This window comes from Aedes albopictus, chromosome 3 (genome assembly GCF_035046485.1).
Source record: "Aedes albopictus strain Foshan chromosome 3, AalbF5, whole genome shotgun sequence".
NCBI lineage: Eukaryota > Metazoa > Arthropoda > Insecta > Diptera > Culicidae > Aedes > Aedes albopictus.
In genome coordinates, this window is record NC_085138.1 from 181,503,631 (window position 1) to 181,530,796 (window position 27,166).

The 27,166-nt window shown below is 38.0% G+C and overlaps 2 protein-coding genes across 3 annotated transcripts in view; both read right to left on the minus strand.

Moving 5' to 3' along the window:
• LOC134289694 (uncharacterized) overlaps positions 1–27,166 on the minus strand; it is a 98,740-nt gene that overhangs the window by 53,937 nt on the left and 17,637 nt on the right. The gene's annotated exons all lie outside the window — the stretch shown is intronic.
• The window catches only part of LOC134289693 (uncharacterized), a 34,139-nt gene continuing 8,341 nt past the window's right edge, over positions 1,369–27,166 (minus strand). The window contains exon 2 of the mRNA XM_062855970.1: positions 1,369–22,344. Within this exon, the coding sequence (XP_062711954.1) occupies positions 18,977–21,655 (2,679 nt within the window). The 5' untranslated portion in view covers positions 21,656–22,344 and the 3' untranslated portion in view covers positions 1,369–18,976. The remainder of the gene's footprint in view (positions 22,345–27,166) is intronic.

Genomic DNA, 27,166 nt, shown 5'->3' on the forward strand with positions numbered 1-27,166 from the left:
AAAAACTGTTCTACTTAAAATTTTTTGAAGGTCGGTTTCGAAATCAGCATTAAATTGTGCTTCAAAAATTTTGGTCGTTGACAGTAGTTCACGACTTTCGTTTTATTTTGTAAACTTGTGTTATAAATGAGTCAAAGATTTGAACCACATTCATTGATTTGTTTGAAAAGAACGTCTAAATTATGAAACAAGTAGTTCATGCTATAAATTTGAACACTTTGGGTGCCATTTCTCAAAATGTGAGGCGTCCAATGTATGTTATTTCAGCCAGAAGTCTAGCAGATATTGGTACTCTTTTAAAATCTCCCATTGATTGCCATGATTCTTTGAGAATTCCTCTAATGATTTTTCAAAGAAAATCTCCATGGATTCCAATTGAAAATCCTCCCATTTCCGTCGGAAATCCCTCAACCGGATCTTTTGGAAAACCTTTTAGCTACTTCTGAAAATTTTCCAGCGATTTCTTTAAAAGATCTTCCAAGGCTTTTTAAAGAAAATCTTCCAAAGATTTTTTTTTGAAATTTCGCTTGAAAAACCTTTAGAAACTCTGCCAGGGATTCTTTTAAACACGCAGAAAAAAAGCATGGTAAAATCAAAAATATTTCAGGTAAATTCAAATAAATTGTCAATTTGTTCTGGCAACAAAAATAAAACTATTTGGAGCAAATCGAACGTCACATTTGAAGCAACCCGCATAAACGATAACCATAAGATTTGCTTAACCGCCTATTCGGGATACAGTTCGAACAGTATGCGGTATTGTTGAACCGTCTAAATTACGGTGCGTGTATTGTGTTACAGGGCCCATATAGCCGAGGCGGTAAACGCACGGGTATTCAGCATGACCATGCTGAGGGTGACGGGTTCGATTCCCGGTCGGTCCAGGATCTTTTCATAAAGGAAATTTCCTTGACTTCCTTGGGCATAGAGTATCTTCGTGCCTGCCACATGATATACACATGCAAAATGGTCATTGGCAGAGGAAGCTCTCAGTTAAAAACTGTGGAAGTGCTCATTGAACTGAGAAGCAGGCTTTGTCCCAGTGAGGACGTTACGCCAAGAAGAGGAGAGGAGGAGGTATTGTGTTGGTTTATTAGGGAAATTCAATCCATTTTTGAAACAAACATGCATCTTCTGACAGGTTATGTTAGAAACAAATGTAAAAAAAATGTTTTTTTTTTGTGGCAGGTCGGCCCTACGGAAATATTTGTTTTCCAATTAATTTTACAAAGTCATTTACTTCTCTAGGAAAACCCACTTCCCGTGTGGCACTTTCAATGCCAGCATCATGTAGATAACATACGCTCTCGAAATCAATGAGACTTCGTGGAAACTTTTGGTGAAACTTGACTTTTTTTGCAAGAGGAAATCTTGTTTGGTGCTGCAGCTGGAACTTGAGAGTTTTGTTTATGTTCTCGACGGCGGAACGGGGGGCTCTTCAATGGGTATTGTAGAAATCAATATGTAATTGAGTTAGTTTTAAAAATTAATATTTTAGTTTTAAAAATTTTATCAGTTTACCGAATAAACATGAATATTTTTGTTTCAAACGAACGAAATTTGTCTCCGTGAATGATTTCTTTTTAAATTCCCCTTGCACTTTCTTCAAAAATTCTTCCACATATACATTCAAAAATTTATGCAAAATTCCGGTCTCCTCCAGAAACTCCTTCAGGAACCACTCCAGGGATTCCATTGGAAATCCTCGAAGAAATGTCTCCATGAATTACTTCAGAGATTCATCCAGAGATCCACGCATGATTTCTATCAGAAGTTCATGCATGAATTCATTCATGGGTTCCAGCAAAAAATCCTTTAGAGATTCCTCATGAATTGCTCCGGGTATACCCTTATGTATTTCCCAATAAATCCTCCAAGATTTCCTACAGGGATGCAACTGGGAATTTCTCTGCGGATTCTTTCAGATTTCGGAATGTTCATTTCACATTTCGGAATGTTCATTGAAAATATTCACCCAGCCAACACATGATCGCATATGCTGTCAAATAAGATGCTAAAGTGGAGGCGATATGCAAACACTTTACACGCGGTTAGATGGAAACATGTACGCATATGGCCTCCACTTTAGCATCCTATTATACGTCATATACGACTTTGTGTTGGCTGGGCAGCCTCATTCTTGTTTACGGGCATATCGACTTTCGAACGTATTTGGCTATTTCCAATCCGTATCGAAATTTTCCAGATAACTCAAGAAAGATCTACAGAGGCTCCTCTAAAATCACTGTAAAATACAAAAAAAAAACATGTCAATACGTCGGAATGTTCAATCAAAAGTAGTCACGAAAACTTATCTGATTTGTCAGATATCACGCGATAAAAGCTACAGTTGAAAATCTTCAAAAACTCTACTTTTTAATAGGCCTAAAAATATATAGGCCTTTAAGTTGAAGTGGAAAATGCCATCTTGGGTTTGGTCACCATTTTGGATTTTATCATGATAACGCGCTCTTCACAATCTTTGCAACCACCGATCTTACACCTGAACTTACTATTAGAAAGCTGAAAGTTTCAGCTTATGGATTTTGACCGAGAGATTATGCGATTATCTAATAATGCGTTAAGATTTAACGTTTATAGCTCCGTTCCATTCTAATAAACCGAAACAACTTTTTTAAATACCGTTTTTGTATAAGAGTTCATCAGGATATGTATCATCAACTACCATGCGTCTCCTTTTCCTTCTATTATTGCTGCTGTAAAGAGTTCGATGGATCTTCCACGTATTTCATTAAAAGCAAGAAGGGAAAATTCCAGCAGGCGTATCGCCTCACGCTCACGCGCTTTTTTTGCTTATTTGAATACGAATTTTGGATTAAATGCAGGTAGCTCAAAGCCAAACTTGCAAATATCGGAGGCACCCATAAAAACAGCAGATTCTAATGACATAACTAAATATATTTGCTTAGACAGCGCGATAAGTATCAATTCCTTACATGATACATGGTCATAAAAACAAAACTAAAACTGTTAACAACGACTTTATTTATTTACTTACAATAGTATGTTAAGAAATTGCTGCAGTCGTCATCTCCTGTGAACTGTAAACAACTATGCTAAATTGGATAATTTAATTGCAGTATTCCGGTATGTTATTGTAAAACTGAAAATGATACTGCAGAATAACAGCATCATTAGTTGCAAGTAACGCAAACAATTTAAATTTAGTCTAAACAAATCATTACTGCATAACAGTAGTAGGCACGAACAAACATCGCATTAGTGCTCCATCCCACGTAGACGTGGGTCGCGAAGTTCATCAATGACATACACCACTAACGATAAGCCCGCCCACGGTTATGAATCCCTATGACGATGTCTGGCTGGCACGGCGGCGCGGCCAGGACAATACAGTTGCACGTGTTCTAGTATCCTTGAACACGAACCCCAATGCTCACGCTTCATCCCATTCCAACCCCCATCGAAACGCCAACGCACACCTAACAGCCACCACGCTTTCTTCCGTTCCGTTTCGTTCGGTTCAGTTGCGCATGTTGTTTGCCTACGTCAACAAAAGGCCATCCGTATGGTAAACTGTTTGTTTTGAGAAATCATCCGTCCATATTCATGTCGGTGATTGATGGGACACTACATCCTAACAATAACCACCGCCCAACCGACCAACCAACCAGTCAGTGCGAAATTCGAACCCAAAGAGTGTCCAAAACTCCAAACGTGGCCCAAAAGTAACCGGACCGCGCCGCGTGCCAATTGCAGCGGCAACGTGCTTGTCGGTTAACGGATGGCCATGAACTTGGTCGTTCACCCGATCAGAAAGGCATAACAAAAATCTAACAAAATTATATCAGCGGTTGATAGATACATCAACGTTTGTTATATTTAGATATATTTGACAAAAATTATTTGAAAACCTGATTTAATTATATCAGAATTATAACAAGGTCAGTTATAATACAAAAAAAAATGATTTTGATCATCTTTATATGAACATTATAACAAACTCAGTTATAGTTTTGAAAATGCAGTTTATGTCAAATTAATATTTTATAGGTGGTGTTTGATACGCAATTCAGCCGCTGTTTTGTGCTACCGCGCTTGTAAAATATAGGATTTTTGACAAGTTCGAATCGTGATCCAGACCTTTAAGAAAATTCAGGTTATTCATTAAATTTATTTATTGACATACTTGTATTTAGATTCAGGGTTATCCCTTATTGGAAGTTCAAAATCGATTTTTTGATAATCTGTGCACCTTGGCTAAAACTGTTTTTGCAGCCGCCGGGTGGGAGTTATCATGTATAAGCCGCCTTGTACAAATCAAACACGCGCAATATTTCCGCAATAAACTGCGGCTGGTTAACGTTGAACAATTCGTCATTGAAGTGTAGAATTAGCTTTGTGTTAAAATACACATTAATAAAAACAAAAAAAAGTCATTTAAATCATCGTCATCATTTGAAAGCAGTTTTTTCGATCAAAACAAAAGTCTTTGCCATGAAAATATATTCACTGTATTCCGCATGAGGAATAGAATGCAGTGAATATATTTTCATGGTCAATATTTTGATTTACAGCGCGAAAACTGCTTTTTATTTTCCGAAAAATGATGACGGATGCTTAAGCCTTAAGATCATCAGTATCTTAGTGATGTTGCCACAATATTTAGGTCCTTAGCGAATGATACTATATAGCATCGCACAGCAACGTAGTTAAAAAAAATAAGAAATGAGTATCCCAGCAGTTGTCATTGTAGGTGAGCCACACTAGAGTATCTAGTCAAATTTAATGCCCAAGACAAAATGGCTATAATAGTTAAAAAAAAATTAGCTTTAATTCGATGAAAAACCAGCCCATACTAGTCCAGAGCCATGTAGTTTGACATACCAGATGAAATAAACACATATAAATGATGGTATTGTAGAGAAAATTAAAAGTTTTATTTTATCATTTATGAAATTTAGCGACCTGTGTACTTTTCAGTGGTTTGAAAATTTTGATTGTCTTCTGTATCAGGCGCCGTCTTTAGAAGGTTTGTGACCAAAAAGGGTTTTTTTTCGAATAACTTTTCAGAAAATTGGCCTGTTAGAGATCATGGAACGTTGAAACATAGATTGGTTAACGTCAAATGGACGAAAATGAGGTTTGAAGCTGAAAAACACTTTCGCATTTTTTCCTGCCGCATACTGTATGCAGTGATTTAACCCTCCTAATATGTTAGGTTTTTGCACCACGAAGGCGTAGTGTACGTTCAGCGTGCTTGTCTGGGTCATATTGACCCCAACTTCCTACTAGGGTTAATGCAACTCTCAAACGGTCACATGAAGCTATGATAAGTGAGGCAACAAAATGGATATGAAAAGGATGACTTTCATTGAAACTGTTACCATTCCTGAAGTTAGTTTTAAGCTTCACAATCCTCCATAGGTTTTGCAGTTTGTAGTCCCATTCAAGATTATTTTAATAAATTATTCAGAAATTTGCAGTTTTATCATTGTTATTGAATTAACATGATACAACTGAAACAATTAGTCGTCTGCAAATGAAAATCACCTTAGTTTTTGAAGAATTGATTAATAACAAAATAATTTGTGGAGCTTTGAAATTAATTTGATCACGCCATGTCGTTAGTCACGTTTCATTGCCATGCAATTGACATCCATATTAATTCAGAAGAAATACAGCTTCTTGTTATCTGCAAATATGTGGTGTGGATATTACATACTCAAAGATGAACGAAGGCCGTTAATGAATAAGGCTCACATTAATGGTCCTGAAACCGATCCTTGTGGCACTCCCGATAGAGTACCGATCGGGCTTCAATGATTTCTTTTAACTTCCACAATTTTAAAGCGGTTATTCAAATAGGATTTACTCAATGAAACAAATGCCGAAGCAAATGCCGAACACGTGCTTTCAACTAGTGGGGGAATTTCTTGTTTAAACTATTTTTGCTGAAAATAAAAACATTATATGAGATCACGAGGCAAAGCAAACGCCACGGAATTGCTTTATTATGCCAATTCTTGTACCAAGTACCATGTAATGTTTAAATTGTGCTTTAAACACTTCATTTTTTATTTCACAAGCCATCTAAATCTGACAATCTCCAGAAATACACACTAACGCCACGAAGCGGTGAAATTTGCATAGCTTTGCCGTAGGCAGGAACTTCCTTGATGGTGAGGAACATTAGATAATTATTTAATAACACATGTCGAAATGTTCTGATTTAATTGCTCGCTAGAACCAAGAGAAGGTGAAATTGTATACCACTCTTTTCACTATATAAGAGCTATTAACTATCTCTACAACTTTGATGAAGATACGACATTTATTTCTGGTCTGAATCATGAGATAAAGCATGCCAAAATGCAGAGCAAATTCTTGAGTTACATCTATAACCAAATTATATCCTGTTTTGTTATAATATCCTAAGATGACGTAATTGCGATCAACTGTATCGAGAACACTTTTATGTGACGTCATATTTTCTCTCCACTGTATGTTGGACAAATGAGTCTACCAGCTGCTAAAACGAAGAACCACTTGATCATATACCGCCCTCCACTTCAAGTACTGCAATGGCCTCATTGATAAAGGCGCCGGATTGCAGATGAAGATGGCGTCCTTGGTTCGATTCCCGTCTGGGTGAGGGTTTTTTTATATACTAAAACTTCTCGCTAAAAATAAATAACACTCTTAAAAATATTACCCAAAAATGAGTTAAAATTTACCCAACTCAATTTTTACCCAATATATTTATATCTAATTTATAACAACATGTGTTATAATTTTTTGATCATTCCAATTTTTATTATATCTCACGTTGTTATAAATTTGTTAAAATTGTATCAACACCTGTTATAATTATGTTATGGCTAGAGCAATTTCAGTTATATTTTTTGTTATTTTAACACCTAACCGGCGAATTTTATAACTCATTCTGTTATGAAAAATCTTTGAAATAAATAACTCAATCGGTTATAATTTTGTTACGCCTTTCTGATCGGGCACTTTTGCGGAGGTTTTGTTTTTTTGACGAAACGATGTCCCCAATCTGTCTGGTAGGCTTTCGGGGATCCGTAGGGCCTCTGGCCATGAAATGCTTACCGGTGCGTACTCACATTTCAACGGGCCATTTTTGTAATTGTTGCAAAAACAGGGAAAAAAAATCGAATCATGTCCCCATTTTTAGATATGAAGACAAAGGAAAAATAAGCTGCGAGCGATGCAATTTGAGCGCTAACTGTACTCTAATTGGTTTGATCGGGGACATTTTTTGCTATGACTGGTCGCAGACTTAACAGTGGCGTTCATAAATTGATCATGGTGTCTACATTTTTTGATCGAATGTTCAACCCTAGTAGGATGTTGAGGTCAATATGACCCAGACAGGCACGCTGATCGTGCACTACGCCATCGTGGTGCGAAAAGCCTAGCATCTTAGGAGGGTTAAGAACAGCAATCCCCAGTTGAGGAAAGTGTTTAAAATCTACCGATCATCTTCAAGAAGCAAAACACGTACTAAATGTTGTTATTAACAATGACGGATCATGAAAAAGTGAATAAAATTGATCTTAATACCCAATCAAATAATAGCTATTTATGCTACAAGTTGCAAAATGACTTGCAAAATAATGATTTTTTCGGCACAAGTCGTACATTTATCCAACGAGGCTTGCCGGTTTGGATAAATATGACGAGTGCAGAAAAAATCGAGTTTTGCAACGAGCTGCATACAACATTTTTTGTAATTACGAAAAATACCCATTAAGTATAACATTTCTCGCAACACAATCATGTATCAGGAGGAATCACGTGCGAGCATCCATGCGCATCAGCGCATCAGTGTAGTTTTTATTCAATCAGATAGGCTATGGTATAGCATTTGATCGAGCTCCCGTTGTCAAACAGTTGTTTGTTGACAAAGGCAGAAGTCGCTAAAGTACCTCCACGCTCCACCAGCTTCGTTCTCACCTGATCTGCCATCGGAATCGGAATAAAAGTCGTCTAGATTCGCAGTCATGCTGTAGAGTAGATGTAGAATCACCAGTCGAATCTACGGATAACATGAAATTTAGTGCAAAGTGTGTGCTGGCAAAAGTGCCGAAAAGTACTACTTTTCGACACCCTTAAGAGTGCCGAAAAGTAGTACTTTTCGGCACACTTGCATGAAAAGAGAAAAGTAGGCCTTTTCATGACACTTCAGCCAACTGAAAAGTGATAATTTTCAAAACGTAATTGCAAAAAGTACTTATCGATCGCATAGGTATATTGTATATCGCTTTATTTCTTCCCGATGGTCCTCCGTCTTCTTTTGGCCAGCAATGGATGCATATAAAATGGTGAGTTTGTTTCATTCTGTATTGTTATTCGATGAATTTGATACAATAATCCTCTGATGCATATCTTGCAAGCCGCTGGCAAAATAGCCATTGTGATATACGTGGATGGATATGTATCGATAGTGCATATTCTTAAGAACATAGTTGCAGGAGCTCCAAAATGACAGCCAGTATGGCAGTCATTTGTCCCCCTATTCCTTCCTACCCTCGCCACTTGATCAATGTGGCACGGTAGTAGGCTAACAAATTCTTCAAATTAAACTAGCTTACCTGCTTAAAATGCACTTAGGTTGCTACTTGTGGTAGGCAACTATGTTTCACGCCCGTAGGAAGGTACTGCTAATAACTTTTCACAGTATTTCTTCGATTTTGTGCCAAAATGTAGCACTCGCTGCACTTTTTTCTTTAATTCGAGCACAGACCACTTTTTCAAAATCACTTCAGTTTACCTACCAAATTATCCCAGCAATAGGAAAAGTTCCGCTTATCGAGAAAAACTACGCGATTCTCACATTTGTGGTAAAAAAAATCGATTTAATTGCGGTTTGCGCGAACGGAAAAGCCTCCCGAGCAAAGTCTGATAGAAAATTGAAAACTAATTTTGATGTTGTGATATTGCAAATTTTGATAACTCAGGTTGCTGTCGTTTTGGTCGTTTTAACGGTTAAAACATCAAAAATGAAAGCAGAAAAATGTTCCTGTAACATCAAATTGAAAAAAATTCCTGCTATCGATGATAGCAAGTTGATAACTGTTTTTGTTATCAGCGCGAAAAAATGAAAAATCCTTAAATGTAGCGTTTTTTTCTGTTAATATCAAATCTTGAATGCAATAATACAATAACATTTATGATATATCCCTAGAATTACTTTACAAAGTTTACTAAAACATTTAAAAAATAGTTTAACATTCAATATTTACATTAATTTAAAATGACAGAAAATCGAAAACAAAATTTGAAATCAAATAAAGTATAGATAAATTGATATCAAAATGTGATATCAATTTGATGCTGAATACAGATCATGTTTTCGATTTGCTGTAATTTTGTTATTGGACTTTGCTCAGGCTACCGTTGAACTGAGTGGTGTTATACAACGCATGATGAAATTGATCAACTTGCTGTCCACGTTTACCATCGAACAAGGCTGTTTTTACATTCATGACAACTTTTCCGAAAATCGTATTGCCATCGTGATATCAATATGTAACAGAACATTTTTTTTTGCTGTTAATGAGATGTAATTGCACTAATCAATTCTACCCCCCACCACGGTAGTTTTCTACGGGTAGATAGAAGGCAAGCGGAGAGCAGAGAGGTGAAAGTTGTCAAAAAAAACCTAAATAAAACGACGCACAGTGAAATAAATGTAGAAAATACTGGACACAGCTTGGAATTAAATTAAGTTTTGAAACGTTTTTTTTTTTTTTGATAATGAGTTTTGCCGGTAAGCTGAAAAACTTAAATGTGTGTAAAAACAACCGAAGGCATGCTCAAAGTTGTGACTTCATACTTAGTATGATTTAGTTTGGCAGATTTGTGTTTGCTTCTTTTACTAAGTTAGAATGCACTGTGCGCCGTGTAGTTTGTTTTGTTTGAGTGGGTGGTTGAGAGGGTGATTTGCGTTGGAGGCAGGCTTATGATCTCAAGCAACCTTCACCTTAAAAAATAATTTGCAATCCGCCATAACAAGTATGGGTCGAAGTTCTACTCGGTTACAAACATTGCAAGATAATTCACGGAATTCATGAAAATCTTTATATGGTTCGCCACTAAGGTGATGAACTGCTTAGGTAACCACTATTTGAATAAGCCATACAACTTATTACAGTTCCATTTACTGCCTAACAAAAGCAGCTCAAAAGCATAACTGCTTTGAAATAACATAAGCGGTGCAGTTCAAAAGTTTTCGATACTTGCATTTCAACTGCTTGAATTGTCTTTGCTGTAAACATGCAAACATATTGAGTTAACTCCGAGTCGTAAGTTTAACCCCAGATCACTACTGAAATAATCAAAGCAGTACCACCTAGCACTAGCTGGAGTGTGGAAGGACGCGAAAGCGATGGGTTGAGAGAACCAGAAGCAGACGACAATCTATGTTTGTTTTGATTTGCTCGATTTTGTTACGATTCTTTGACATTTCGCGACGACCTTCCTGAAGGTGTTGCACTAAGACAGCCCGTTATTTTGGCAAAACCTCCTGTAAGCGAGTACTGTAGGCGTATATACGGCCAACCAACAATAAACGCCTTGTGCTGTTCTAAATACTTACTGGATGCTTGGATAGTTAGTTACAAAATCGTGGAAACATTCCAAGTATCAACCGATTGTTTTTCTTGGGAAATTAAGTCATTTATTTACTGCTATTTTTATTTTGTTATGGTTTATTTGATATTTATTTACTGGGAAATTTCAAATTCGTTATCGCAGTTATTTATAGAAAATACCATGTTTTATGGGAAAAATACATATTCGATATTTTTTTTATTGCATGGAAATCATTCATTTATGGGAAATTTAGATGTGTTCTTACATGTTTTTTTTTATTTGTTTATGCAACTTTTGTTATTTATTACTGATTCCACTCTTATTTTTTTTGCTGGCACTTTTGGAATTATCAATGGGGAGTATGTTATTTATTATGGGACGTTTAATTGTCTGCCGTGATTTCATTCATTCATTCAGATATGTTCCTGAGAATTTTTGCAGGATTCCTTTAGAAACTCCTGCTAGAATTCCTTCCGAATTGTTTACTGGTATTCCTGCAGGTCTTCACCCAGGAATTTCTACAGGGACTCCACAAGGAATGTATCCAGATAAGGTGGCCCACACTTGTATGAAAAACAAAAATTTCGAAAAATGCCAAGTCTTACCTCCTCAATCAGTTGTTTCGGACTCGCAGAAGCTACGTTCAAAATTTGAGCAAAATCGGTTGGGCCTAAGGGGGCGCTCAAAACGCTTGAAGTTTGTATAGGAAAACATGGCCAAATGTACGCAGAAATTTTAAATTTTCGAATTTTGCCGCTAGGTGACTCTGTAAGCGTTCAATAATCAAACCCTTAGGTATTTTTGTAGGTGACTATATGCCAAACAATATTGTCGAAGACCGCAAAGTGATCCAACGTCTGTGACAAAAGTTATACTCTAGGTAAAGTGATGATAAACTTTATTGTTGTTTTTCTAATACATGTAAAGGAATAATATCAATAATGAAATCTCAATACTTTGCCTAGGGTATAACTTTTTTTACAGACGTTGGATCACTTTGCGGTCTTCGACAAAGTTGTTTGGCATATAGTAACCTACAATAACACCAAAGGGTTTGATTATTGAACGCTTACAGAGTCACCTAGCGGCAAAATTCGAATATTTAAAATTTCTGCTTACATTTGGCCAAGTTTCCCATACAAACTTCAAGTGTTTTGAGCGCCCCCTTAGACTCAACTGATTTTGCTCAAATTTTAAACGAAGCTTCTGGGAGTAAAAAACAACTGATTAAGGAGGTAAGACTTGGCATTTTTCAAAATTTTTGTTTTTCATATAAGTGTGGGCCACCCTCCAGAAGTTTCTGGGGGATTTCCTCGGTAATTCCTACTACTGCGTTATGAATTTATCTAAGGATTTTCTTCTTAGCATTCCATCAGAAATTCTACCGGGGATTTATCCAGAGATTTCCCCGCAAATACCTCTAGAGATTTCTTGAGCCAAATTTCTATGGATGTCTTTAGTTATTTCTCCTGATTTTAATCAAACAATTTTTAGGGAATTTTTCCAGGAATGCTCTATAACCTTCCATATAAGGCTTTTTCTATGTATATATTTCTCGGGGGTTTCCCGAGGGATTCCTTCAAGACTTCAACGTGATATTCCTACATGTATATCTCTTGCTATTACTTAGGAATTTTCTCTTTTGATTTTTTTGGAATTCCTGCAAAAACTCTCCTAGAGTTTATTGCTAGGAATTCTCTTGGAACACATTCTAAAATTTGTAAAGCTATTTCTGCTGGTATTCCTCCAGGAATTTCTCCAAAAATTCCACCAGAATTTTTTTTCAGCAATTTTTGTGTATTTTTTCAAGAAATCATTTAAGGAATTCTCCAATGAATTCCTCTATGGATGCCTTTAGGAAAGACGATAGGGATTCCTCCAGAAATCGCTCAAACAGTTCATCTGGAAATTCCTCTAGAAGAGGTTTATAAAGAAATTACTAGCGGGAATCCTTCCAGAATTCTTGTAAGGTTTTGTCCTGTTATTCGTCGGCTCATTTTTACATAAAATATTCATCGGGTTCCTCCAGAAATTTCAACTGAAATTTCACCAAAAATTTCTCCAGTGATTCGAATTGGGATTCTTTTAGTTTCCTCGAGGGATACTTCCTAAAGGTATATACCTTCAAAGTTCTCCGTAAATTTCTTAAAAGAATTGCAGCAATTTGTATAGGAATCTAGAAATAATGTTGGAATTCTGAGGTTTGATTGTACTCAGCAAACTCACCACATATTCAAATCGAATCCCAGAACTGCTAAACATTTACCCCATCATCTGCGCAACTATTTTTTCTAGAATTTTCTCGAAAATTCCTGCTAGAATTTTTTCTTGAAATTTATCTTAAGGCTCTTCACTGGAGTAGCCAAGGTTCCCGAGCAGAAGGGCATACCTTACAAATACAATGCGAAGAGCGACATGTGCTCTAATACCTAAAATTGTTATCGCTGCGTTATTCTACGAAATGTTATGAGAACATCACAATAACAGTTGGAAGTTTTTGAGCAGAGTTTGGTATTGATGTAGTATTTGATGGTATAGCAGTGAAAATAACCGAAGACCAAGATTTGCTATTACATCATGAAGTCATTGAACAAATGGAACATTCAATAACAAGAAATGTTATTAGTTTGTTATTCAATAACTTCGGAATAACAAATACAGCACTTGAATTTTTAGGTATGCATTCATTATTGAAATAACAAGACCTGTTATTTTCTAGGTTTTATTTATACATAATTTTGGTATTCATTTTTGTTAATTTGCCTCTTATTACCACCTAATGAAGGGCATATCAAGGTATGGTAGTATTTAAGATAAATACCTTGATATGTCACTTGTTATTTTCTTCTGCTCGGGTTTTGAGTACCCGGTCCAGAATCAGATTTATGCCCCCATGAAAAAAATACATTTAATTGTGATAAAAAAAACTTATGAAAATAGAGTATCGTGCCACTTGGGCGGTGGCTTCTATATTCGTCTGTTTTCCACTATAAATCAGTCAATTTTGAACCAATTGACTTGAAATGTTGTACACGGGTAGATACTATACCTATCTCACTGCATTCCAAAAGTTGTGTCAATTGGTTCAAATTTGACTGAGTTATAGCGGAAAACAGACCAAAATATAAGCCACCGCCCAAGTGGCGCAGTTCCCTACTTGTTCTATACACTGAAGTTTGTTTAACGACGGTAATGGTACCACGTAAAAAAACCGCGTAAAAAACGTGTTATTTCAAAAAACGTCGTAAACTGACTTATTTTGTATGTGACACGTTAGGAAGCCATCCAAAAATTTAGAATTTTGAAAACTCAAAGAAGAAACCCCATAAACACATTCTGATGTACTTTGAGCAAACTATTAGGGAAACATAAAAAAAAAAAACTAAATATTTTCTGGAATAAATTTAGAAAATTAAACACTATTAGAGTTCAACCAAAGTAGCTTTCAAGTAAACACTTTATCTTTGAAGAACTGCACAAGCAATTTGTCGGAAAGGCGCGCAAGAACATTTTCCTCGAAAATCCACAAAATATCTGTTGTGTGAGCCCCAGAAACATATTCTATGATAATTTTCTGAAAGTATCAGCGAAGTATTCTGAAAATATCATCTCAAAAAAGCATTTTTTAGATTAACGGAGCTTTGACAGTTTTTTTAATGCTTTTAAACTTTCTGGAAATCTTACAAAACAGTGAATGAAGAATCTGGTAGTACCAGAGGGGATACCAGAGAACATGAAAAACATTATTCAAAGGATGTGTGAAAAACTGGCAAGTAAGATAAAATTCGCGAATAATATAAGAATGAAAAAATGTTCTACGATTCTGGATGTTTATAGAAGTACTGATCGAGGTACATAATAGCCTTAAACTCATACGATTGAGGCCCCAAAAGTTAAAAGTTTTGGTATCAAGAAGTAAATACATTTAATATTGTTCTAAAATATGTTTTTAAAAATGGGTCTCCTAAATTTGAGCCAACGAGGTCTTCCAAAAGCTTAGGTATTTCAGTTCCATTCTGAAGTTTTGGATTTCTATAAGAGATAATAGTTAGTTATTGATATTAATAAGACATCTATGTGCTCTATACCAATCATCCTAAGTAGCCCAAAGAGTAATCAATTTTGAAGTATTGTGCAAGTTTCTGAGAGTATAGATACAGAAAAACATGTGTGTAACCAGTCTAAAAAAATTGTATGCGTTATTGTGAGAAACCTTCACTAATAAACATTCTTAATCTAAACTTAATTCAAACTATAGTACGAAACCTTCCCTGATTCGGAGGCCCCCTGAACTCAGTGATGCGAACCTTCGCAAATAGCATTTTTACTTTTCTTTCATCGTTTTCACACTAGATTTTTAAATCTAAACCTTTGTTCTGAATACATTGTAAGTAAATTTTTAAATAGACTTAGTAATTTACTTATTGCGGAAATTTTGCGAGAACAATTCTTTCACTTTGCATAAAACGTTTAGTTTAAAAAATGCAGAATATTAATTCTGAACTTTAGTTTTTAAGATTTAGGAAACATTAGTATCTCGGAATGACAAAAAAACGCGTGTCAGATTACTTTTGACTACCACTGTATCCGATCTGGATGCATAATAGTGACACAAGCAATTTATTTTATTAACAACAGCAGAATTGGTTTGATACTTTTGGCGTAGCGAGTCGATGGATAGTAAATTGACTCCAAAATGTTCAAACGAGATAAAGTGATAGTCAATGTTTCAATTGATAAATTTAAATTTGGGCTTGGAGTTCACATGGCATAATAGATGAATGATATCAAGAAGAAACAGAACTCAAAGACACCGCAAAACATAGGGCATCGACCTACCCGGCTTCAAATAGGGATTTAACCTTAAAAATTGCATAACCTCATCCCTCCTGAAAGCGTGAACAATCCAAATTCCCAATTCATTCGATACAGAAAACCAGAACAAAAAAAACTAAAATAAATCTTATCACCCTTCCGAGTGCAATTCCTGTTAGAATAGAATACAGAGGGGTTGCCGAAATTCCTGTGCACTTACTTCACCCCAGCAGGAACCTAGCGCAATGTTTAACCTGACTGTCCCATCAACCCAGTTTCCGAAGACCCCTCGCGATTTTACCTCCACGCGCGCTGCTGCTATGAGAGATTTCTTTATACTGTTGTACATCAAAGGAGGGGTTTTATAACTTGCAATCAAAGGGGTGCTGCTTATTGTTTTCCTAAAGAAAGCAAAGTTTTCAGGGAATTCAAGCTGTATTTTTTTTTTTTTGTGTAGTTGGACTGGTTATTAAAAAAGACAGGTAAAAGTAATTATAACCTTAAAGATTACTGCCTTTATGGTGTGCCTACAGATCTATTTTTGGAACTCGCCCTTCCAGTGAAACAGCGGCTGTCGTTTTCATATTTCGTTTACTGCATAACAGGAGCAGACAGTTATGCAAATTTTAATTGAAGGAGATTTATGTGTTGGTTTATTCTACTTTCTGACCAGAATTACATAACACGATTATAACAGAGTTTCAACTGAGTTGGAAATGAAACAATAGAATTTTGTTCTAAGGATTCTTCTCTGGAAATACAGGTCGGACCCGATTATTCGGAGTCAAATTTGCGTTTGAAATATTTCAATAGTAGATACTGTATGTTAAATAAATTTTTCAAAACACATTATAGTGATATCTTACATATTTTACATTTTTCGAGCTAGAAATTTATTAAAAATGTTTATGCAATTCAGTATTATAATTCCTTTTTTATTCTACCCATTTCAGTATCATAATGACCTATTTTTCCGTACCGGTTCATAATGCAACTGAAATGAATTGCATAATGAAAAATAGTTGCAAAATGTTCATAATGCAACTCATTTGAGTTGCGTTATGAACATTATGCAACTTAAATGAGTTGCATTATGAAAAAAAATCATTGCATAAAATGTAGTATGGAACTCGTTGCAAAACTCGATTTTTCAGCACTCTTCGTATTTATCCAACTCGGCAAACCTCGTCGGATAAATGTACGACTCGTGCTGAAAAAATCAACTTTTTGCAACTCGTTACATACATAACTATTAACTAGTTTGCTATGCAATAACCAAAAATAGTTTTGATTGTGTTATATTAAAACATGTTTAATTAATAAAATTTTTGTTATAATCAAGTTAGAATAAAATATAAATTATATCAATAGTTCGCATATAGCAACCTTTGTTAAACAATTCATAGTAACAAACTCACAACTTGCCTTAAAATGACATTTGGTCACCTAGATTCTTAATCAAATTACCTTTGTGATTGAATCATATTAAAGAAAAGTGAAAACCAGTGCTGAAAATGTCATTTCGACATATAGAACTTGAGAATATGGTATATGAAAAACTTGTGCGTTTAGAGAGGTTCTACAAGAAGGTCACGGAAAAACTGCCTATTTCAAATATTTAAGGTAAATGTCACGGACTACCTTCGAAAATGCCAATTGTTATTCATTCACTTTTTCCGTGACTTTCTTGTAGAACTGGTCTAGCCGCACAAATTTCCCATATATGTACTATATTCTCAGGATCAGCTTCCAAAATGAGCTGTAGGTGGTTGAATTTAGATATGTCAACATGACATTTTCAGCACTGGTGAAAACTACATTCTAGTTATCTATGACATTCAAAATTTTCCCTTCAAATGCATTTCCCTTTTTTATCCTTTTTGCCTCCTCCGCCAAACAACAAAGAAAAGGGATGGCATGTCGCGACGTTGACGGGTCGGCTGGCTGGTGGCAGCGAACGATGATTTGTTTCCAGACCGTCCCACAGAAGGCGAAAACATAACATTTCAGGAGTGGAAACAATCAAAACATACGCATGCGCGGTGATTTTCCATTGTGTTCAAGATGCGACATGGATTTCTCCGAACGGCCTTAGTGGGCTGGGGGCGGGAATGCCACGTCCTTGTAACTTCTAATCAATGTAACATAAGACAAAAATGAAAAGTTTAATCTTTTCTTTTAATTGTGGATATCGTCCTGCAAAATCAACGTTAGCACCTTTCATTGCACTGACGGTGACTAAGCCTACTAGGTATGTCCTCGGTTTCCTGCAATAGGAGTAGATACAGCTAAAAAATGTGATTTTTTTTTTCTGCAGGTTCACGTATTTAACACAGCATTTGGCAAAAGTAAACGAATTTTGATTGTCGTATCATGGGACAAGTCTGAAGGACTATATGTTTCATGAATTATGGATTACATACTATTTTTCAACGATCATGGAAAGAGTTGACTGATTTTATTATTGTTATTAATATTTATTAAAGACACTTTACCACTTATGTGGCATTCGTGTCTGTGACTGATTTTAAGTTGTGCCTTAATTACACAAAATTGATTAAAAAAGCCATAAATTGGAACTGGTCTTTGTGAAACGAAAGTTTTTTTTTCTTCATATACCATCAAAATCTCAAAAATGGCCAATTCCGAGAAGTGCCTCTATTACTGGAAATCGTCGATATATTAATCTCAAGCACATTCTCCTCCATTTGAGAAATTTGTGCCATCGATATTATGATGGTAAAACAGCATCCGTACAAAATTTGTTCTTAATAATATACGGTGCTGACGCTTGACTTGAAATTAAATGAACTTTGAGTGTCAAAGTTGCTCAAGTTGACTTATTGATGCTTTCCATGTAACTTTGGAAACCGCTGAAACAGTGGTCCACTTGATCGGGTAGCGTCTTCAGGTTTTGGTGGAGTGTTTGGTTTTGTTAACAGTAAGCAGTTAGCAGTGATGTTGAATAAGATGACGAAGTAGAATTCTTGGAGGAATTCCAAATGAAATCTGTAGAAATGTAGGAATTCATGAAGCAACTATTAGATGAACTCCGGAATGAGCGTAGGGAGAAACTCTTGAAGAAATCCTTACAAAAATTTCTGAATAAATTTTCAGAAAAAAATCTTGAAGGTAGCTTTGGAGGAGTTATTGAAGAAATCTGTGATAAAATTCGTGATGGAATCCATGAAAGTAATTCTGGAATGAACCTTCGGAGGGTTTGTCAAAGCAGTTCTTGGAGGAAGTTCTGCAGGGATCCATGAAGAATTTCCTGAAAAAAATCTGGAGGAACATCAGAAGGAATCCTTGAAGCAATTCCTGAAAGATTCCTTGGATAAATTCGACAGGCAAACCTCAGAGGAGCCAAACTTTCGTAAGAGAAATTTCTAAACAAGGGCGAGTTTCTGCAGAAATCCGTTGAAAAATTTTGAAAGAATCTCTGAAGCAGGGGTTTTAGTGCTCTAAGGAATCGATAGAAGAATGTACAGGACTTAGGTATTCTGATTCAAAATTTTCGATGGAATTGTACCTACCTTGATACCTTGTTGGCTACAAAGTAACTTTACTCCAATGCCGAGCGTATAGTAGAGCACCATCTTCGTCGGTCTTGGGCGATGTTCCTCCAGTTTCCCCGAACGTGTAGGGATCGTAGATCTTCTTCAACCGCGTGCAGCCAGCGAGTTCGCGGCCGCCCACGAAGCCGCCTACCTCTACCGGGTTCTCTGCTGAATATTGTTTTCGCTATTCTTTCTTCCGACATTCGCACTACGTGTCCAGCCCACTGAAGTCTGCCGTATTTTATACGTTTCACAATATTCGCATCTTCGTACACTTGGTACAACTCGTGATTCATGCGTCTGCGCCACACTCCATTTTCTTGTTTCCCACCGAGAATTGTCCGCAGCACTTTGCGCTCAAAAACTCCAAAAGCTTTTCGGTCTACCTCCTTTAACGTCCACGCTTCGTGACCGTAGAGGGCAACCGGAAGAATCAGCGTCTTATACAGAGCGAATTTTGTTTGCGTTTGCAAGTTACGGGACCTAAGCTGGCTACGCAATCCGTAAAAGGCCCTATTCGCAGCTGCAATACGCCTTTTCACTTCACGGGAAACGTCATTGTCACATGTCACAAGTGTTCCAAGATAAACAAATTCTTCAACAACTTCAAACACTTCCCCATCAATCACTACCTCAGCACTAACACCACTAGGCCTGCTTCTGTCTCTACCCGCTATCATGTACTTTGTCTTGGTAGAGTTAATCGTCAAGCCTATCCTCGCTGTCTCTCTCTTCAGAGGAGCATAAGCTTCCTCCACTGCCCTACGATCGATGCCGATGAGATCAATATCGTCCGCAAAACCGAGGAGCATGTGCGACCGTGTGATGATAGAGCCATTCCTCTGCACGCCTGACCTCCTAATCGCTCCTTCGAGTGCAATGTTGAACAATAAATTTGAAAGAGCATCCCCCTGCTTCAATCCATCCAAGGTCACAAACGACGTAGACACTTCGTCCGCGATCCGAATACTTGATTTTGATCCATCCAGCGTTGCGCGTATCAGCCTAATTAGTTTCGCCGGAAAACCATGTTCTGACATTATCTGCCAAAGCTCATTTCTTTTCACTGAATCGTACGCTGCTTTAAAATCAATGAACAGATGGTGAGTCTGCAAGTTATATTCCCGAAATTTATCTAGGATCATCCGCAGGGTAAACATTTGATCCGTCGTTGATCGGCCCTCACGAAAACCAGCCTGGTATTCGCCGACGAAGGACTCCTCAAGAGGTCGCAGTCTGTTGAACAGGACACGCGACAGTATCTTATACGCCGAATTTAAAAGGGTAATCCCTCTGTAATTGGCACACTCCAGTCTGTGCCCTTTCTTGTAGATTGGGCATATGAGGCCATCCAACCAACTAGTGGGCAATTCTTCATCCTCCCAAATCTTTATAATAATCTGATGGATTGATTGATGTAGCTGCTCGCTTCCGTGCTTAAGAAGTTCGACCGGGATCTCGTCCTTCCCAGCAGCCTTGCTGTTTTTCAGCTCCTTAAGGGCCTTTTTAACCTCATCCAGTGTTGGTGGTTCCACTGCTTGACTGTCATCCATTATGTTTATCCTGTTCCTGGGTGCTCCTTCGCTGCTACCATTCAACAAATCTTCGAAGTGCTCCTTCCACCTGGCTGCCACCATTGTTTTGTCTGTCAGCAAATTTCCTTCCCGGTCATTGCACATGGCGGGCACTGGCGCAGTCTTGTGCCGCGCGCCATTGACAGTTGCATAAAATCTCCGCATATCGTTCCTGTCCATACTTTCCTGCGCTTCAGCAATAACACTCTCTTCGTGTTGCCGTTTTTTCCTGCGGTGGATTCGTTTCTCTTCTGCTCTTGCAACCCTGTACCGCTCTCTGTTCTGCCGGGTACCGGCCACTAGCATTCGACTTCTGGCGGCATTCTTTTCGTTCGTCGCTCGTTGGCAGTCCTCGTCAAACCAACCATTACGTTGGCGTCGCTGAGCGGTACCAATCACCTCTTGCGCTGTTGTTGTCACTGCTTCGTGGATACTTCCCCACAAGCTGTTGACATCTCCAGATCCGTTGGTCTCTCCTATCCTCTCGTCTAGCTTCTGATGGTACTGTGCAGCAACCCCTTCGGCTGACAAGCGCTGGATATTGAAACGCATCGTCCTGTTGTTTCTTGAACTCGTGACGCTGGATAATCGCGCCCGAATTTTAGCGGCTACAAGATAATGATCCGAGTCGATGTTCGGGCCTCTGTAGGACCTCACATCTATGACGTCCGAGAAATGTCGCCCGTCGACCAGCACGTGGTCTATCTGGGAGCAAGTGTCACCACTCGGGTGTCGCCAGGTGTGTTTTCGGATATTCTTACGTGCGAAGTAGGTACTGCTGATTGCCATCCCTCTAGCAGCAGCGAATGTCACAAGGCGCAGACCATTATCATTGGTAACAGAATGAAGGCTTTCCGTTCCAATGACAGGCCGAAAGAAACTTTCTCTGCCAATCTGCGCATTTGCATCTCCGATGACTATTTTGACATCTTGTTTTGGGCACTCTCCGTAGGCCTTATCAAGGCTCTCATAGAACTCATCCTTCATGTCATCGGGTTTGTCGTTCGTTGGCGCATAGATGCTGATCAGGCTGTAGTTGAAGAACTTGCCCTTCATCCTCAACACACAGATTCGGTCGCTTATCGGCTTCCACCGAATAACTCGCTTCATCTGCTTCCCGATCACTATAAAGCCAACTCCACGTTCTGCCTTATCGCCGCCGCTGTAGTAGATGTGGTACTTGAATGAAGTGTTGGCGATGGGATCTGTAGGAATTCTTCTCGTCTAATCAACATAAACGCACTTTTTTAAATTCTCATTATTTTTTTTTATTTCGCATACCAGCGGAGCTTCGCAACAACTGTTCAACACAACATCTCACACAAAACTGACTCATTCAACGTCTTGTTCATTCTCGCTCCCTTGTTGTCGTCATCGTCGTTCTTCTCGTCATTCAAGCACCCGGATGCCACACACACCAGCGCACCAAACCGAAGCATGTTCCCGTTATCGAATTCGTTCACAGCATGCTAGCGCGGCTTGATTCCGCTCTCCCGTTGTTTGCCGTAAATGTAAACACTGATGCAAATCCTGTAGCTTTTTCTACTTGAATTGTTATTGAAGTATTTCCAACAAATTAATTTATAAAGCATCTAATCTTGTACCAAATAATTCATTTTATCTATCTATCTTCCTACATCCTCCTTCTCCCCTACTCTTGAAAACAGATGTAATATGATGAACTTTTTATGATTTTGCTCAATACTGTTACAAAAGTCCTAATTTGAAACATTTAAAATTTGAAAGATATAAAAAAATAAAAAATAAGCTGCAAAATATATGTTAATAAGAACGGAATCCTGAAAATAGAGAAATAAAAGAATTAAGTATAGTTCAAATTTAAAAACGAATACCAACCATTTATTATTTTTGCATATCATAAATCACACAAGATTGTTATAGGACAGATCTTAATAATGAAAAATCAAATATATGTAGTTACAGTCCCGATTCGTTCGTTGAAGGCTCGTTAGATGGGCTGTTACGATGGTTGAATGTTCAGACACATTTCATGCCATCTTTCAGACATATCTAATGCCATCTTTCAGACACATCTCATGTCAACTTCCAGACATATCTAGTGCCATCTTTCAGACACATCTCATGCCATCTTTCAGACATATCTAGTGCCATCATTCAGACACGTCTCATGCCAGCTTTCATACATATCTAGAGCCATCTTTCAGACACATCTAGTGCCATCATACTGACATATCTAGTGCCATCTTTCAGACTCATCTCATGTCATCTTTCAGACATATCGAGTGCCACCCTTTCAGACACATCTCATGCCATATTTCAGACATATCTAAAGCCATCTTTTAGACACATCTCATGCCATCTATCAGACATATCTAGTGCCACCTTTCAGACACATCTCATGCCATCTTTCAGACACATCTCATGCCATCTTTCAAACATATCTAAAGTCATCATTCAGACACGTCTCATGCCAGCTTTCATACATATCTAGAGCCAACCTTCAGACACATCTAAGGCCATCTTTCAGACATATCTAGTGCCATCATTCAGAAATATCTAATGTCATCTTCCAGACATATCTAGTGCCATCATTCAGACAGATCTCATGCCATCTTTCAGACACATCTCATGCCATCTTTCAGAAATATCTAATGTCATCTTCAAGACATATCTAGTGCCATCTTTCAGACACATCTCATACCCTCTTTCAGACACATCTAGTGCCATCTTTCAGACACATCTCATGCCTTCTTTCAGACATATCTATTGCCATATTTTAGACACATCTCATGCCATCTTTCAGACATATCTAGTGCCATCATTCAGACACGTCCCATGCAGGCTTTCATACGTATCCAGAGCCAGCCTTCAGACACATCTCATGCCATCTTTCAGACATATCTAGTGCCATCTTTCAGACACATCTCATGCCATCTTTCAGACATATCTAGTGCCACCTTTCAGGCATATCTCATCTCATTTTTCAGACATATCAAGTGTCATCTTTCAGACACATCTCATGCCATCTTTCAGACACATCTCATGCCATCTTTCAGACACGTCTCATACTATCTTTCAGACATATCGAGTGCCATCTTTCAGACACATCTCATGCCATTTTTCAGGCGTATCTAGTGCCATCTTTCAGACACATCTCATGCCATCTTTCAGACATATCTAGTGCCATCTTTCAGACATATCTAGTGTCATCTTTCAGACACATCTCATGCCATCTTTCAGACACATCTCATGCCATCTCTCAGACACGTCTCATACCATCTTTCAGACACATCTCATGCCATCTTTCAGACGCATCTCATGCCATCTTTCAGAAATATCTAATGTCATCTTTCAGACATATCTAGTGCCATCTTTCAAACACGTCTAATGCCAGCTTTCATACATATCTAGAGCCATCCTTCAGACACATCTAGTGCCATCATTCAGACATATCTAATGCCATCTTTCAGACACATCTCATGCCATCTTCCAGACATATCGAGTGCCACCTTTCAGACACATCTCATGCCATCTTTCAGACATATCTAGTGCCATCTTTCAGACACATCTCATGCCATCTTTCAGACATATCTAGTGCCACCTTTCAGACATATCTCATGCCATCTTTCAGACATATCCAGTGTCATCTTCCAGACATATCTAAAGCCATCTTTCAGACATATTGTCGGGCCGCCACCAAACCGGACTTCGCACAATCAAGTCGCGACGCGACCGAACTCGCGACGTTTTTAAATCATGTCAAATGTAGTGCGCATCCTTCCCGTTGTTGTCAGCAATACAGCGCACTAGATGCGAAACAGTTGCGACACTTGGGGACCAAGAAAATGGCAATTTTTGATTGAATGTCGGCCTTGATTCCAACCGGATAGACAATATCTTAAGCCATCATTCAGACACTTCTCATGTCAGCTTTCATACATATCTATAGCCATCCTTCAGACACATCTAATGCCATCTTTCAGACACATCTCATGCCATCATTCGAAAATATCTAATGTCATCTTCCAGACATATCTAGTGCCATCTTTCAGACACATCTCATGCCATCTTTCAGACATATCTGGTGCCATCCTTCAGACACAACTCATGCCCTCTTTCAGACATATCTAGTGCCATCTTTCAGACACATCTCATGCCATCTTTCAGACATATTGAGTGCCATCTTTCAGACACATCTCATGTCATCTTTCAGACATATCTAGTGTCATCATTCAGACACATCTCATGCCATCTTTCAGACATATCTAGTGCCACCTTTCAGACACATCTCATGCCATCTTTCAGACATATCCAGTGCCATCTTTCAGACACATCTCATGCCATCGTTCAGACACATTTCATGCCATCTTTCAGTCAAATCTAGTGCCACCTTTCAGACACATCTCATGTCATCTTTCAGACATTTCCAGTGTCATCTTTCAGACACATCTCATGCACTCTTTCAGACATATCTAGTGCCATATTTCAGACACATTTCATACCATCTTTCATACATATCTAGTCCCATCTTTCAGACACATCTCATGCCATCTTTCAGACAATTCTAGTGCCATCTTTCAGACACGTCTCATGCCATCTTTCAGACATATTGAGTGCTATCTCTCAGACACATCTCATGCCATCGTTCAGACACATCTCATGCCATGTCTCAGACATATCAAGTATTATCTTTTAGACACGTCTCATGCCATTTTTCAGACATATATAGTGTCATCTTTCAGACACGTTTCATGCCATTATTCAGACATATTAAGTGCCATCTTTCAGACACATCTCATGCCATCTTTCAGACATATCTAGTGCCATCTTTCAGACACGTCTCATGCCATCTTTCAGACATATTGAGTGCCATCTTTCAGACACATCTCATGCCATCTTTCAGACATATCTAGTGCCATCTTTCAGACACATCTCATGCCATCTTTCAGACATTTCGAGTGCCCCCTTCAGACACATCTCATGCCATCTTTCAGATATATCTAGTGCCATCTTTCAGACACGTCTCATGCCATCTTTCAGACATATCTAGTGTCATCTTTCAGACACGTCTCATGCCATCTTTCAGACATATCTAGTGCCTTATTTCAGACAAATCTCATGCCATCTTTCAGACATATCTAGTGCCATCTTTCAGACACGTCGCATGCCATCTTTCAGACATATCTAGTGCCATCTTTCAGACACGTCTCATGCCATCTTTCAGACATATTGAGTGCCATCTTTCAGACACATCTCATGCCATCTTTCAGACATATCTAGTGCCATCTTTCAGACACATCTCATGCCATCTTTCATACATTTCGAGTGCCCCCTTCAGACACATCTCATGCCATCTTTCAGACATATATTGTGCCATCTTTCAGACACGTCTCATGCCATCTTTCAGACATATTGAGTGCCATCTTTCAGACACGTCTCATGCCATCTTTCAGACATATCTAGTGTCATCTTTCAGACACGTCTCATGCCATCTTTCAGACATATTGAGTGCCATCTTTCAGACACTTCTCATGCCATCTTTCAGACATATCTAGTGTCATCTTTCAGACACGTCTCATGCCATCTTTCAGACATATCTAGTGCCTTATTTCAGACAAATCTCATGCCATCTTTCAGACATATCTAGTGCTATCTTTCAGACACGTCGCATGCCATCTTTCAGACATATCTAGTGCCATCTATCAGACACGTCTCATGCCATCTTTCAGACATATCTAGTGCCAACTTTCAGACACATCTCATGCCATCTTTCAGACATTTCGAGTGCCCCCTTCAGACACATCTCATGCCATCTTTCAGACATATCTAGTGCCATCTTTCAGACACGTCTCATGCCATCTTTCAGACATATCTAGTGTCATCTTTCAGACACGTCTCATGCCATCTTTCAGACATATCTAGTGCCTTATTTCAGACAAATCTCATGCAATCTTTCAGACATATCTAGTTCCATCTTTCAGACACGTCGCATGCCATCTTTCAGACATATCTAGTGCCATCTTTCAGACATATTTCATGCCATCTTTCAGACACGTCTCATGCCGCAGAGAATTTTCAATCATTGATTTTATCATTCATTCCTTAAGGTTTAATTTTCCATCATTTCTCAATCCCTGAACATGGTTACTATCTTGAACTGAGGTTTCCAAGCTCATTGTGTCCAATCAAGCACCAAATCACAGAGAATTTTCAATCATTGATTCCATTCTTTATTTCTAAAGATTCCGTTTTCCATAATTTCTCAACCCCTGAACATGATTACTATCTTGAACTGAGGTTTTCAAGCTCACTGTGTCCAATCAAGCACCAAATCACAGAGAATTTTCAATCATTGATTCCATTATTCATTTCTACAGATTCCGTTTTCCATTATTTCTCAACCCCTGAACATGATTACTATCTTGAACTGAGGTTTTCAAGCTCAGTATCCAATCAAGCACCAAATAACAGAGAATTCCCAATCCTTGATTCCATTATTTATTTCTGAAGATTCCGTTTCCATCATTTCTCAACCCCTGAACATGATTACTATCTTGAACTGAGGTTTCCAAGCTCACTGTGTCCAATCAAGCGCCAAATCACAGAGAATTTTCAATCATTAATTCCATTATTCATATC